This window comes from Vombatus ursinus, unplaced genomic scaffold, assembly GCF_900497805.2.
Source record: "Vombatus ursinus unplaced genomic scaffold, bare-nosed wombat genome assembly UNPS02014777.1, whole genome shotgun sequence".
NCBI lineage: Eukaryota > Metazoa > Chordata > Mammalia > Diprotodontia > Vombatidae > Vombatus > Vombatus ursinus.
Genome location: NW_020954555.1, coordinates 3,149,107 through 3,162,192, shown reverse-complemented (window position 1 = coordinate 3,162,192; position 13,086 = coordinate 3,149,107). Strand labels below are relative to the sequence as shown.

Sequence of the window (13,086 nt, the reverse complement as noted above, 5' to 3'; positions counted from 1 at the left end):
TTTTTATGCTCTGCCCTTGTTGGAAGTTTTTATTCTCTCTTTTGAGGTTTGGTCTCCCTGGGCTTCTGGGGAAGGAGCATCTTCCCAATGGGATGTCTTCATTTAGTATAATCCAGGAGTGAGTTGGGAGTTGGGATGTGCTGACGGTCTTTGTTTTAATATTCTACAATCTAACGTATGTCTCAGCTCATCCTCTCGTATTCTGTATGCTCACCAGAAGACATCTTCTTTGGTGTGCTACCCTGCTGTCTGAGTTGCCTAAGGGTTTACTTTGTTTTCCCCATCTAGATAGTATAAAAACCAAATGAAGTAATCCATCAAGGTATTAGATAAATGTGAGTTGCCATCCAACTTTTAATGTCAGCCTTCAGGCTTATTTCCTGATGTGTTGCTTGCTCAGTAAAAGATGATTTTCATTTTCATACAAATTAATATATTCCCAGAATTCTTGCTTAAACCAGACTTTCACTTGTTTCTTAAAGTCCCTAGCTTGTTCCTGTAATGTAATATACTTTATATAATTCAGCAAGGAAGCTTCCGTGATCTGTGATTGCAACATTTCTTCCATTTGCTATTGTAACTCCAAAGTTCTTTCCTGTGATGCCAGGTTAAGCAGATTTCCATCTTCTTGTCTTATAGGACCCAACAGTTGTTATTGGCTCAGGTTTAACTATGGAAGAGATGATCTTTGAGGTGGCTGACACGCATCTCTTTTTCAATGACTTGGAGGTATGTTGGGAATTTTAACCATCACCTAAGTAAGGAGGATAGGTCATACAAGACCCAAATGGGCAGACATCGTCTGGATGAGAACAGCAGCTGCCAGTGGATGCTGAATATGACATGCTAATGGGAAAGAATGCTGGTCCATCGCCAGACAAGAGTCTTTCTCCAGGCTTTCCATTTGCCAGCCATGAGAGCCTGAGAACCTTGCTCAGTTTCTCCAAGCTTTGAGTACAAGGGTTGGACTTTGAGAGGGACTTTTCCAGCACTTCTAAGACAGTCTAGCTAAATCATCCACCTTCATCATAATTATCATAAATAAAGATCTGTTCAATTAAGTGATCAGGTTCAACAGATATTTATAAATGGCCTATTAATGTGCAGAGCTCTGTGCTAGGTGGTATAAGAAATATAAAGTAAGGGTATAGAGTCTGCCCTCCAGTTCCTTACAGTTGCGTAGTGAGATGAGGAATGTACTTAACTCTGGTACAGAAGACATCATGCCCAGGCCATGGGAGAAGTAGAGAGTGCTAGGAGAACTCTAAGAAAGGAAAGGATTGTGACTTGGGGGCACTCTGCCCCATGCCAGGCACAGGAATATTGGCAAGTGTGGCAGTCCATCTGTTTGGGGTCTCAGGAGGCATGTGGACGTATGTCAGTGCCTAGGGGGGTTCCAAGTAAGTGGTGCTTTACAAGGTCAAGGGAGGCTGTGAAAGAGAGCTGGTGGCAGCAGGGCCTTAAGGGCAGAGGCAAGGAGTGGGGCTGGCTAGGCAGTGCCTCTCATCCTGCCACATGGACTGCCACAGCTCACTCTGGCTCACCTGTTTCTGTCCCTTTCCCAGTAACTCTGTGTCCGCTGATAGGAGTGTTGCCCCACTGGGCTAGAACACCATGTGACTTGTTTTATTAACAGGAATGTGACCAAGTGCATGTGGAAGATGTGGCTTCTGATGACAATGGGCAGGACTTAAGGTAATGAAGAAACTACAGTTCTGATTCTTCTCTTTGGTCACAAATTTTAAACATCTCAGTCAGAAGAAAGTGTCCTTTCACACTAGATCATCTTATCTGAACCCAGCCAGCGCAGTTCCCAGCTCCCGCTAACTTTGGTGATGGTAACTTTTGTGTTTTGGTGATGTCTTCGGGAAGAAAAGGACAAGATGGAACTACAATGAAGGTGGAATTACGGAGGCCCAGGTGGGGAAGCTCCACCTCAGCCAGCCTGGGCCACATTTAAGTGACTTCAGACTAATGGTCTAGTCCTGGCCTTTATCCCACAGACAGTGACTCAGGTTCTGGGCCACACTGATTTCATTCAGCATGGCTTTCTTACCTGCCTCGCAAAGGTCTCTAGAAAGAAACAGCACATCTTCTTGTGGTACTTTGTTCTGCTGTTTATCAGCCTTCGTTGGCAAAAAGTTCTCTGCCTCTTTCCTTCTACTTGGTTCTGGTTGCTGTTGGATAAATAGTCAAGTGGTAGCTTTTTTTAATAATACTTCATAGAAGAAATAGTTTCCTCTTTAACATTCCTTCCTCTAGGCTAACTTTTTTCTGGCTTTAGATTTCCTTTCCCAAATCCCATTTATTTACTTTTTATAGGACTGAAAATTCCTTTTATGGTTGTTTGTTTTAAGTAATCCATCTGTAAGCCCCCTTCAGTTTCTCTACATCCCTTTTCTACACATAACTTAATTGAATCCAATAACCCAACAAAAAGAAGCAGAGTTAGTTTGGCATGGCCTGTTCCTGATGAAACTCTTCTGGCTCTTGGTGATCCCTGCCTCCCTTTCTAGATGTTCCCTAATCATCCCTTTAATAAGACATTGCAGAAGTTTTCCAGGAAGCAGAGTCAAGGGCATTGGCCTGTTATAATGAGCAGATTCTAGTCTGTTCCTTTAGACCATGGAAAAAATTCATTGAACCTTTAAACCTAGTAGTACAATGCCAAGAAAGTCTAGAGACCCCAGATAGCAGAGTCACCCGGTATCCAGTTGGGAAGGATTTTAATCGCCCATGTTTTCTCCGGTACAGCAACTACAGCTTCTCAACGGATGGTTTCAGCGGCTCAGGAGGCAATGCGAGTCATGGCTCCGCTGTGGGTGTGCAGGGGGGAGTGGACTGGATGAGGAAGCTGGCTTTCCGCTATCGCAAAGTGAGAGAGATCTATGACAAACACAAAAGCAATGTGGGCGGTGAGTGCGCAGGCTAGCCGGACTTCCTATTTTGCCTGTTCATTTTTACTCTTTTTTCATCTAAAAAGCGTAACTACTAAATGACATTTCCTTGTCTGCCAAAGAAACTATTTTTCCTTTTTTTAAGAAGCAACTTAACTGTGTACCTGTGATATGAACAGATCTTCTGGAAAGTATTCCTCTTAGTTGAAACTTTTTGTTTTTAACTCTTGGTATGGCCAGAATTTATTGTCACCACAAATGCTTTAAAAGTTCTTTTGAATTCTTATTGCTGTTATAGCTTTTGTGAATGACATTTGTTACTATCTTGTTCAAAATACTATGGGAATCTCTGAAATGAAGTATTGGCGATTTTTGCCGTAAGATTATGGAGGCTTCTGGTCCCTTGGTCCCTGGGTTTTCATTTTCTGAGTGTGCCCCCTGCAGCTGAAGCTGTCTAGGTGTTTTCTGCACACATTTCAGTAACCTTTTCAATTCGTGGGCATAAATCTGCAGGTTCCGCAACTGGCCTTTGAAAGAGGCTTCATATCAGTAGTAGCACAGCCTGTTGGATAGAGTGCCAGGCCTGGAATTAGAAGGCATGGGTTCAGATCTTGGCTCTGCTTCTAATTCACTGTGTGACCTTGGGCAGATCACTTCCCTCCTTAAGATATCAGTTCAGTCCTTTGTAAAGTGTTCAGGGGGCAGCGAGGTGGTGCAGTGGATAGAGCACCGACCTTGGAGTCAGGAGGACCTGAATTCAGATCCAGCCTCAGACACATAACACTCACTAGCCATGTGACTCTGGGCAAGTCACTTAATCCCAATTGCCTCACCAAAAAACAAACAAACAAACAAAAACTGTTAAGTAAAATGAGCGTTCAATTGGATTCGCTCATTCAGCAAGCATGATGTTGGGGACGATATAAGGATCAATGAGATCTCACCCTGTCCTGCCTAGTAGGTGTGATAAGACATGCATCCAGATAAATGTAATAAAAAATTAGAATATAATTGCATATGAGAAATATGTCATGCTAGGAGATCAGATGAAGAAGATCTTTAGGAGAGGGAAGAGAATTTAGGGATGGCATCTTGGAGGACATAGCATTTTACCTGTGTCTTAAATCAGTCATTAAGCATTAAGCACCTACTATGTGCCAGGCATTGTGCTAATAATAAGTACTGGGGATACAGTGAAAGGAAAAAGACAGTGCCTGCCCTCAAGGAGCCCACAGTCTTATGGGAGAGACAACACGCGAACAACTTTATACAAAGAAGATGGCTATAGGATAAGGCACCGAGACTAAAGTGGATGAGGCAAGGCTTCTTGTACAAGGTGGGGTTTTAGCTGAGACTTGGAGGAAGCAGGGAGGCAGAGACGGGGAGGAGGGAGTACGCTCCAGGGTATGGGGGAACAGCCAGAGAAAACGCTGTCAGGAGACAGAAAAACAGAGTCAGGTTGCGGGAGAGTGAGGAGGCTGGCGTCCTGGGGTCCTGGAGGCCGTGTCAGTCATCTCTGCCCTCTAAACTTCCTGCTTCCTTTGTCCACTCTGCCTCCTCGGACAGACACCCGTTCAGTGGAGCTGTGACAGGGCCTCTGGAGTCCTCTGGTTTATTGAGGAGGCTTGCAGTTCTACAGCCACCCCTGATTCCCTCTAATGAGCACACTACATCTCGAATTAGTCATTTTATGTTAGGAAGTAGAGACTGTGAAAGTTCATTCAGTTCAACAAATGTTTGCTAATTGCCTGTCACAGGCAGACACTGGTCTAAGCATTGCACATTTAAAGACAAAAATGAAAAAGTTCTACTTAGTTAATAAGTGTTTATTAAGCTCCTACTATGTGCCAGGCACTATGCCAAGCACTGGAGATACAAATACAAGTTTAAAAAAAAAAAAACCATCTCTGCCCTCAAGAAGCTTACGATTTAGTGGGGAAAGACAACCCACCAAAGGAGGCTGTAAAGGGGAAGGGGGAGGGGTTGGAGTTAGCAGCACCGAGGTGTGATGGAGAAGTCCAAAGCAGAGGAGCTGGTGGGGCATGTATTCAACCAAGGAACACAAAGAATAAACTAAGTAAATGCAAAGTGATTTAAGGAGGGAGATAAGGACTAGGAGGGATCAGAGAGAAGACTTTTTGGAGGGACTAGAGCCTGAGCTGACCTTTATAGATAGACCTGGAGTCTAAGAGGGGCTGCTAAGGAGGGATCTCATTCCAAGCATAGGGAACTGCCCTTGCAAATGCAAATGCACATGCACTTGATAGCATATAAGCCAAGAAATAGCTGGTAGTCCAGTTTGGCCTAAGCTGGAAATAATAAGCCTGAAAGGGAAGGTGGAGCCTGCCTGAGGAGCCTGTATTTTATCCTCGAGGCAGCAAAGAACCACTGAATATTATTGAGGAACTGATGTGGTCCGACCTGTGGCCTGTGAATGTTGGAGGCAGGGAACCAACAAAGAGGCAAAGAAGGCCTTCAACTAGAATGGTGGCTGTATTGGTGGAAAAAAGGGAACAGGTTGGGTGACGTGTTGTAGAGTTTGAACTAACAGGTTTTGAAAGCTGATTGTATATTGTTGATGTTTGTTCTTTGTTCTCAAAAAGAACCATGATATCAGGGAAGTGATGCCATGACATGTGAGTGAATTGGATTTAAGTGAGGGAGGGCAGTGCAAGGTCACCACCTCACTCTCTCCTCCTGGAGCTATCTGGGTCCAGTGGCCAGATATGGTTCAGGACAACTGGAGATGGCCCAGGATGCAATAGGAGATCTTGGCCTTTTCAAGCTATGGTCTTTAACAGGTCTCAGAAAGGAAAGAGTCAAGGTTAACTTCAAGTTTATGAACCTTTGTGACTGGCAAAATAGTGCATCCTCTCAGTAAAAATAGAAAATTACAAAGGACAGGCAGGTTTAGATAGGGGACATCATAATTTTTGTTTTGGGCTTAGTTTTGAGTTGTCACCTGGTTGGTTGTCTGGGAAAAAAACACCTAGCAGGCAGTTAATAATGCAAGAATGAAATTCATGGGAGAGATGACGAGTGGGTGTGTAGATTGGTAGTCATTGACATGGAAGTCATGATTGAATTCTTGAGAGCTGATGAGATCACAAAGAGTGAGTTTAGTACTTGGAGCACACCCACAGATAATGGGTGAAATATTGGTCTGACAAAACAGAATAAGAAAGATAATGGTCTAGTAGATAAGAGGAGTGTACCCCGTAAGGGCAGTATTTCATAAAGCCAAGGAAGAAGAAAACCTCACACAGAGAGAGGTCAGCATTATCATGAGTGCATAATGAGTAAAAAACAAGGTCCACCCTAATGACTTTAGTGATGATACCCACTATATTATGATTCAGAGAGCCTGGGAAAGCCCTTTTGTCCATAACAAATCCAGAGTATCTGGAATTGTACTATTAATTCTTCTGAGGTTGTAACCACTCTTTTTTCAGTTAACCCTTTGAAAGTGCAAACCCTCCATGCCCATGCCGATCAGCCACATTTCCTACCCCATCAGAAAGGCCAAGGACAGCTCAGGAGGACTGGGTGCCAGGGCAAGGTTTGGGAGACTGAAAAAAAATTGAAAGATTGCAAGAAGTAGAGGATCAAATGCAGCTTGAGCATGAGGAGAGGGGCTTCACTGCTGAAGATTATTCAGACTCTGTAGAATAGTATATTCATAGTGTTACAGCCGAAAGAACCAAAATCATCAGAAGTGAAAAGCCCTTAGAACATATACACATTATAAAAACACAGTGTTTCACAGCCCAGGAAGCTGAGGCCCAAGGAAGAGAATTGCTTTGCCTAGGGTCATGTGAGTTAACGATGGAGTTTGGACTACAACTCTGAATGCCACATAGAGGATTTTGTATCTGATCCTTGAAATGACAGGAAGCCACTGGAGTTTACAGGAGTGGGGAGGTTACATGGCAAAATGGTCAAGGACAATAGGCACAGAACAAGGTTTACATTTTTAGATGTGACAGTTGTGGTTTGTTTGCTTGACTATCCTTATTGGTTACAAGGAAAGGATCCATTTGTTTGAGGAGATCTGTGAGGGAGGAGGATAGAAGGCAGTTAATGGGAAGGGACAGTGATGTAAACAAAGAAAAGAGCATCAATAAAACATTTTTAAAAGATGCTAATGATCTACAAGACCATGGAGAAGGGCGCTTTTCTAGGGGGTCTCTGTGTCTCAGACTTTTCTGACATTTTTAGATATTATTTCAAAAAGTAATTAAATGCTAGTACTGGCAGGGATCTTAAAGACCACATAATCCAACCTTTATTTTTCACTGAGGAAGCCCCTTGCCTTGAGTCACACATACAGCTGAGGTGGACCTGAATCCTTATCCTGAGGCTCCTGAGGAGGGGTTGACCTGGGTCTGCTTGGCCTCACGGAGCAGAGCCAGTGGCAATGGCAAGGGGTAGGAGTACATGGAACAATTCAGGCTCGATGTCAGGAACTACTTCCTAAGAATGTCAAAGGGCAGGGTAAGAGGGGACAAAGACCTGGTTCTAGCCCTAACCCTAATTGCGCTGGGTATCACCATTCATACAGGAACCCATTTCAAGAATTCCCTTCTAGGGGCAGCTAGGTGGCGCAGTGGATAGAGCACAGGCCTTGGATTCAGGAGGACCTGAGTTCAAATCCGGCCTCAGACACATAGCACTTACTAGCTGTGTGACCCGGGGCAAGTCACTTAACCCCCATTGCCCAACCCCCCCCCCCAAAAAAATTCCCTTCTGAATTTAGCACAGAGAAAGATGAACTTTGTAGATAAACTTCGGTGCTTCCTCATAAAGAACACCCCCGTCCCTGTCCCCCTACATCTAACCTATTTCTCTCTTTTCTTGAGCTACTGTAAACCTGAGAGGTCACTGTATTTCCCAAGTGTTCTTTCCTGTCTGTTCTGCAGTAGTGCCTGAAAATATCTCCTCAGATGGTCTGTTTGATGCTTAAATGTATTTCCTTATATGCTGTGTCTATTTGTAACCACCTGTGGTCCTTCCAGAAATAGGCAAGCCTGATCAAAAGAAATGAGTTAATTTGGGTTGAGTTGAACGCTTAGATTGAATCCCTCAGTTGAAGTGCCCTGGTGCTGGTGGTCATGGTTCTACAAGGGAAGGCTGTTTTGTTTCACTTGGGTGCTCGGCTTCCCCTCTGATGGGCAGCATCCAAGAAGAGCGACATGGGCATTCACCTGGACCACCTGAGTTTGGAGAGAGTCCTTCCCCCTTGTACCAGCCAAGACATGATGTCAGGAATTAGCTTTGTCTGGTTTTGTTTCCAAAGGCCTTCTCAGTCCCCAGAGAAAGGAAGCACTTCAGAGACTAAGAGCAGAAATTGAAGTCTTAACTGATTCCTGGCTGGGAACGGCACTGAAGTCTTTACTTCTCATCCAGTCCAGGTATGGAATTGATCTTTACAGGCTAATGGTCTCAAAGCAAAGCTCTTCCACCCCTCCTCAGGTGGGCTGAGCAGTTGGGGGCGGGGGGGGGGGAGAGGAGAGAGAGGTCTGTGAGCACTGGAGTTATGAGGGCCAACTTCCTAGAGAATGTGGACCCTGATGTGGGCTGACCTGGAGGAAACACTGGGTTTGAAGAAGCCAAGCTGGGGCTGGGGTGGGACGGGGCTGTTATTTCTTATTCTGATGTATCTTAGAAGCTCATTATGAAAGGAAACTTGTTAATCCAGGGTTACAGCATGTGACAACACTGTGTCCATCCATGCCCAAGCTAGTGCTTTGGTGATTTATTAAATGTAGGGGGGTTGTCACCAATTTCACATAGACATGAGAATCCACACTCATGCCCTGACCTCATTCTACCACCTCTAGTCTCTGTCCCAGAACGTTCACTCAAGGCACAGGCCCAGCAACCCCAACCTCGCAATCAGATCCAGTGGGATCCCAGTTGGAGCGCCTCCCCGAGTCCCTTTCCTGTCAAAGGGAACTTTCATCGTGGGTCACACTTTGTTTTAAATTTAGCAAGTATTAATCGTGTTTGATACCCAGCCATAGCATCGCGGAGGATACAGTGGTGTGTGCATGCCCTGTAGACCCCCTGCCTTCATGTGTTTTGTAATGTTTTGGGCAACCAAGCTTCCCCACACATCAAACAGTTAGAACAGTCTTTCGTAGTAATGGTGATAATTGCTCCTAGTCTTAGATGTGTTTCCTCAGAGCAGCTGTCTGAGGTGGGTAATGAAGATACTTTTATCTCCACTTTTCAGAAGACGCTGCTAAGGCTCACACAAAAGTAAGTTCTAGAGCCAGATCTTAGTGGTCCTGACCCTTCCCTAGAGTGCTCTTTCCAATATATGTGCTGCCTTGACTCTCCAAGTTCAGAAGGGAGCATCGTTGCTCCAGGGGTTCGCGTGGCACTCAGCCCTCCCTGAGCCAGCTGCTGCATTAACAGTCCTTAAGAAGGATGGAGACCATGGTCCTCTGCACTGATCAGGCCACGTCTGCAGCATAGTGTCCGGTTAGACCTGAAACGTGCGCGGCACATCTAGGGAGGAACATGTCTAAGCTCAGGTGTGTCTAGGAGGCCAGGAGAGGGAGGGACTGAAGAGAAACGTGCCATACAAGGGTCAGTTGGAGGACCTGAAGGTGTTCATTCTGGAGAAGAGGAGATTTAGGGGGAGAGACTTGTTTTTCTTTGCCCCAGGAGACAGAGCTAGGACCAGAGAGCTGAAGTTAAAAAGAGGCGGGCTTGAGATCAGTGTTAAGGAAGAGGCATCTGTACTTGGGATGAAAAGCCTCTGTGCAGCAGATAGTGAGCTCCCTGTCATGGTGCTCCATGCTTAAGTAGAGGCTGAGAGACCCCGCATCAAGGACGTCTTCTGCACCGTGGTAGGGTGACGGGCTTGATGTCAATGCTTCTGGCTTTGAGTCCTAGCTTCACTGTTTACTGTGTAACCCTGGGTAAGTCGGTTACCTTCTCTGGGACTTTTCTCACCTATAAAATGGCTTACCTACCTCATGGTTTCACTTTATAAACTTTAAAGCGATATGGAAATGTATGTTGGTATTATTTTGATGAGGTTGTAGAGGGAATTCATGCTTGAGGGGTGAAGATGGGCTGACGTTCTCCCCCTCTAGGATTTTTTTAGCCTGTTAGACTTGAATCACAGTCTGGTTTTCCTTATGTCACCAGCCTTGATCAAGCCACGTATTAAGGTTTTGACTTGAATTTTCTCTCCTTTTCTCCAGAAAGAATTGTGTGAATGTCTTGATAACCACCACACAGCTGGTGCCTGCTCTGGCCAAAGTCCTCCTGTATGGCCTGGGAGAAGTGTTCCCCATCGAGAACATCTACAGTGCTACTAAGATAGGTACTGCGTGCTTCTGTTGTGCTTCTCCAGCCCCGACATTGGGGAAGGGGTTCCCCAGCTTGTCCCCCTTGGGCTTAGTAACCTAGTGTTTGAAAGAAAGCACTTTCCAGCAGCAGCTGAGAGCTTGAGTTTGTGCCTCCTTTGGAATCTCAGTTTACAGCAGGCGCTGCTTTTAGTTTTTAGGAAACCTGCCTGCCCATGTATGTAACAAAAGAGCACCATTGTGTGTACCGGAAGACCCTGAACCCTGAGCCGGGAGAGCCTGGCTTTGAATCTCATATCTGGCACTTAGTAGCTGTGTAACCAGGGACAAATCACTTCATTTTTCTTTGCCTTAGTTTCCACATCTGTTCAGTGAGTTTACTGATGCAATTAGTGTTCCTCTTGCAGGGCTATTGCAAGACTTTAAGGAGGTAATATGAAGAAAGCATTTAACATAATACAATGGGGGTGTGCCTAGTTCCACTTCCTGCCTTGTGACCTTGGGCAGGACACCTGACCTGTCTGGTCTGAGTTTTCTAGTCTGTAAAATGAGAGAGTTGGACCAAATAACATCCAGGGGCCCCTTCTGTCTTTATGCCCAGGATCAGATGACTTTAAAGTACTGCCTAAGGTTTCACTGTTGTTGTCACTAACGTCATCATTATTCTTAGGCCTTTGACTGTTACCTAGAGAGGTAGCAGGGTGACTTCATACAAAATTTGGGTGCCAGACATGATCCTGCAAAGTGGATGGCATTTAAATAATTGCACTTTCAAGTTACACGATGTTTTTACACATTCTCTCATTTTGTAGGCTTATATATTCTCAAAGTTGGAAGGTATTTCTTTACTTTGCTTGCAGTTAAATAACTATAAGTAAATATAAATGTAAATAAAATGCTGACTTGTTTTACTGATCAGGAGACAAATGAGAACTCAGGCACAGGCAAATGAAATGAATTGGCCACGGTCACAAAGCTAATGAGTGGTAGATTCAAGACCTCGATCCAGGTCGTCTTACTCCAGGCTCTGCTTCTCCACCTCCCAGGATAAGTGGGGGAGTCTGGGCCTGCCCCTTACTAAAAGATGGCATCCTGAGGAGGCACATCTTGGTTTTGGTTTTTTTTTTTTTGGTAAGGCAATTGGGGTTAAGTGACTTGCCTAGGGTCACACAGCTAGTTAAGTGTCAAGTGTCTGGTCTGAGGCTAGATTTGAACTCAGGTCCTCCTGACTCTATCCACTACGCCATCTTGCTACCCCTTTCAGCTTGTTTTTTAAGGACCTGTTAAATTGAGCACAATAGTATAGCCCTGTCCAGCTTTTCTGTTTCCTTCTGAGGTTTTCTGGCGCTGTCGTTATGGTTTATTGTGATTCTTGCATTCTGGGTGATCTGAATTGAACAGTGGCCTACCGAATGTCTTTTGATTTAGGTTAGAGGATGTGGGAGAGGGGAAGGGAGAATCCATTAGACACCCGAACCGGGACTCTGGCCAGGAGAGCCGCTTAGCTGTTCTGTAAATGGAGTGATTCACACCATCATTCACAGACCACTCTTCTTCCTCACCCCCACCCCCACCCCTTTGTGAAGCCTTCCTTAGTACCCCAGTCATGGTAGTGTTTGCTTTCTTCGTAGCTATCTGGATATACGTTGTATTCTTTGACCCAGGAGAAACAGCTGCAGGCACTTCAAAGGTCATCGACTTCAATCTGTACTGTAACAGGCACCCCACCCCCTACTCCTCCACACACACGGCATCCTGAAGGGCAGGGACTGTTGTTGGATTTGTACATTGTAGGTGCTGGATAAAAATGTGTTTAGCTTAATGTACGGGATACTTAGGATATAGAAGATAATTCCATCATAGGATTTTAGAGCCAGGAGAGACCATAGAACAGTATCTGACCTCGGTGGGGATCTGTTTCACCCACTGCCATTGGCAGATGAGGAAACAGGCCAAGAAGAGAAAAAGGACCCGGTCACTTAAATTCAACAGGCATTTATTCAGTAGCTGATGCTTTGTAAAGGGCACAGTTAGAGATGGTAACATGTATAAGTGTTCCAAGTTAGGAGCCAGCTGATGGGGTTGAGCAGCCAAAAGGCTTGGAGCAGTTATGAATGCGAGCCCTGGGTCCAGGATGGGGTGAGGTACAGTGGATGCTGGGTCCAGGGTGGGGTGAGGTGCAGTGGGTGCTGGGCAGTAAGACCTGGGATATAGGAGGGAAGGATGATAAGAGCAGCTGAGGAAGGGGGCGCTGGAGGAAGAAGTTTCCCTTTTTCATTTATATTTATATTTTTGTGTAGTAGAAAAAGCATTAGACTAAGAGTCGGGTGACCTGTGTTCTAGTCCTGCTTCTGCTATTGACCTGTGCCAAGTCACTTCTCCCTTGGCCTCAGCTTCTACTGTAAAGTGAGCGGTTTGGTTTACAGATTTTCTCTCTGGTTCCTTCCAGCTGTGACTTTCTAGGATCTTAAAGCCTTTATTTTCCATTGGGTGTTTAGAGAATAAAGGATAACTCAGATAGCAAATCTGGTGTTCACATTTTAAATTTCAGGATGAAAACAAAAACCAGTTGTTGGGGGGGGGGGGGGCAGGCTGTGACACTGCAGGAGGCAGGGAATTTGGTGTGTCCTGTGGGGGCGGGGTGGGGGGGATGTACAAACAGCTGAGTTTCTCAGATTGAGTTCAGCAAGCATTCATGAAGTACCTGAAGGTATGTGACACTGTGCTGAGGCACTGGAGTGACAGGTGTTCATGTTTAGTACAGAAGCTCTAGGTAGTGTCAGTTGTGTTGAGGAGATTAGCAGAGGCCTCCTGTCTGAGGTGTGGCCTGAGCTGAGCCTTAAAGAGATGGGATGGGTCTAGAAATG

General features: G+C 45.2%; 1 protein-coding gene across 1 annotated transcript in view; it reads left to right on the top strand.

The window, feature by feature from the left end:
* Positions 1-13,086, top strand: part of LOC114045043 (eyes absent homolog 3-like) — a 42,108-nt gene that overhangs the window by 22,793 nt on the left and 6,229 nt on the right. Inside the window, exons 7-11 of the mRNA XM_027864836.1 lie at positions 640-729; positions 1,637-1,695; positions 2,755-2,915; positions 8,194-8,308; positions 10,115-10,236. Coding sequence (XP_027720637.1) covers positions 640-729; positions 1,637-1,695; positions 2,755-2,915; positions 8,194-8,308; positions 10,115-10,236 — 547 coding nt within the window. The remainder of the gene's footprint in view (positions 1-639; positions 730-1,636; positions 1,696-2,754; positions 2,916-8,193; positions 8,309-10,114; positions 10,237-13,086) is intronic.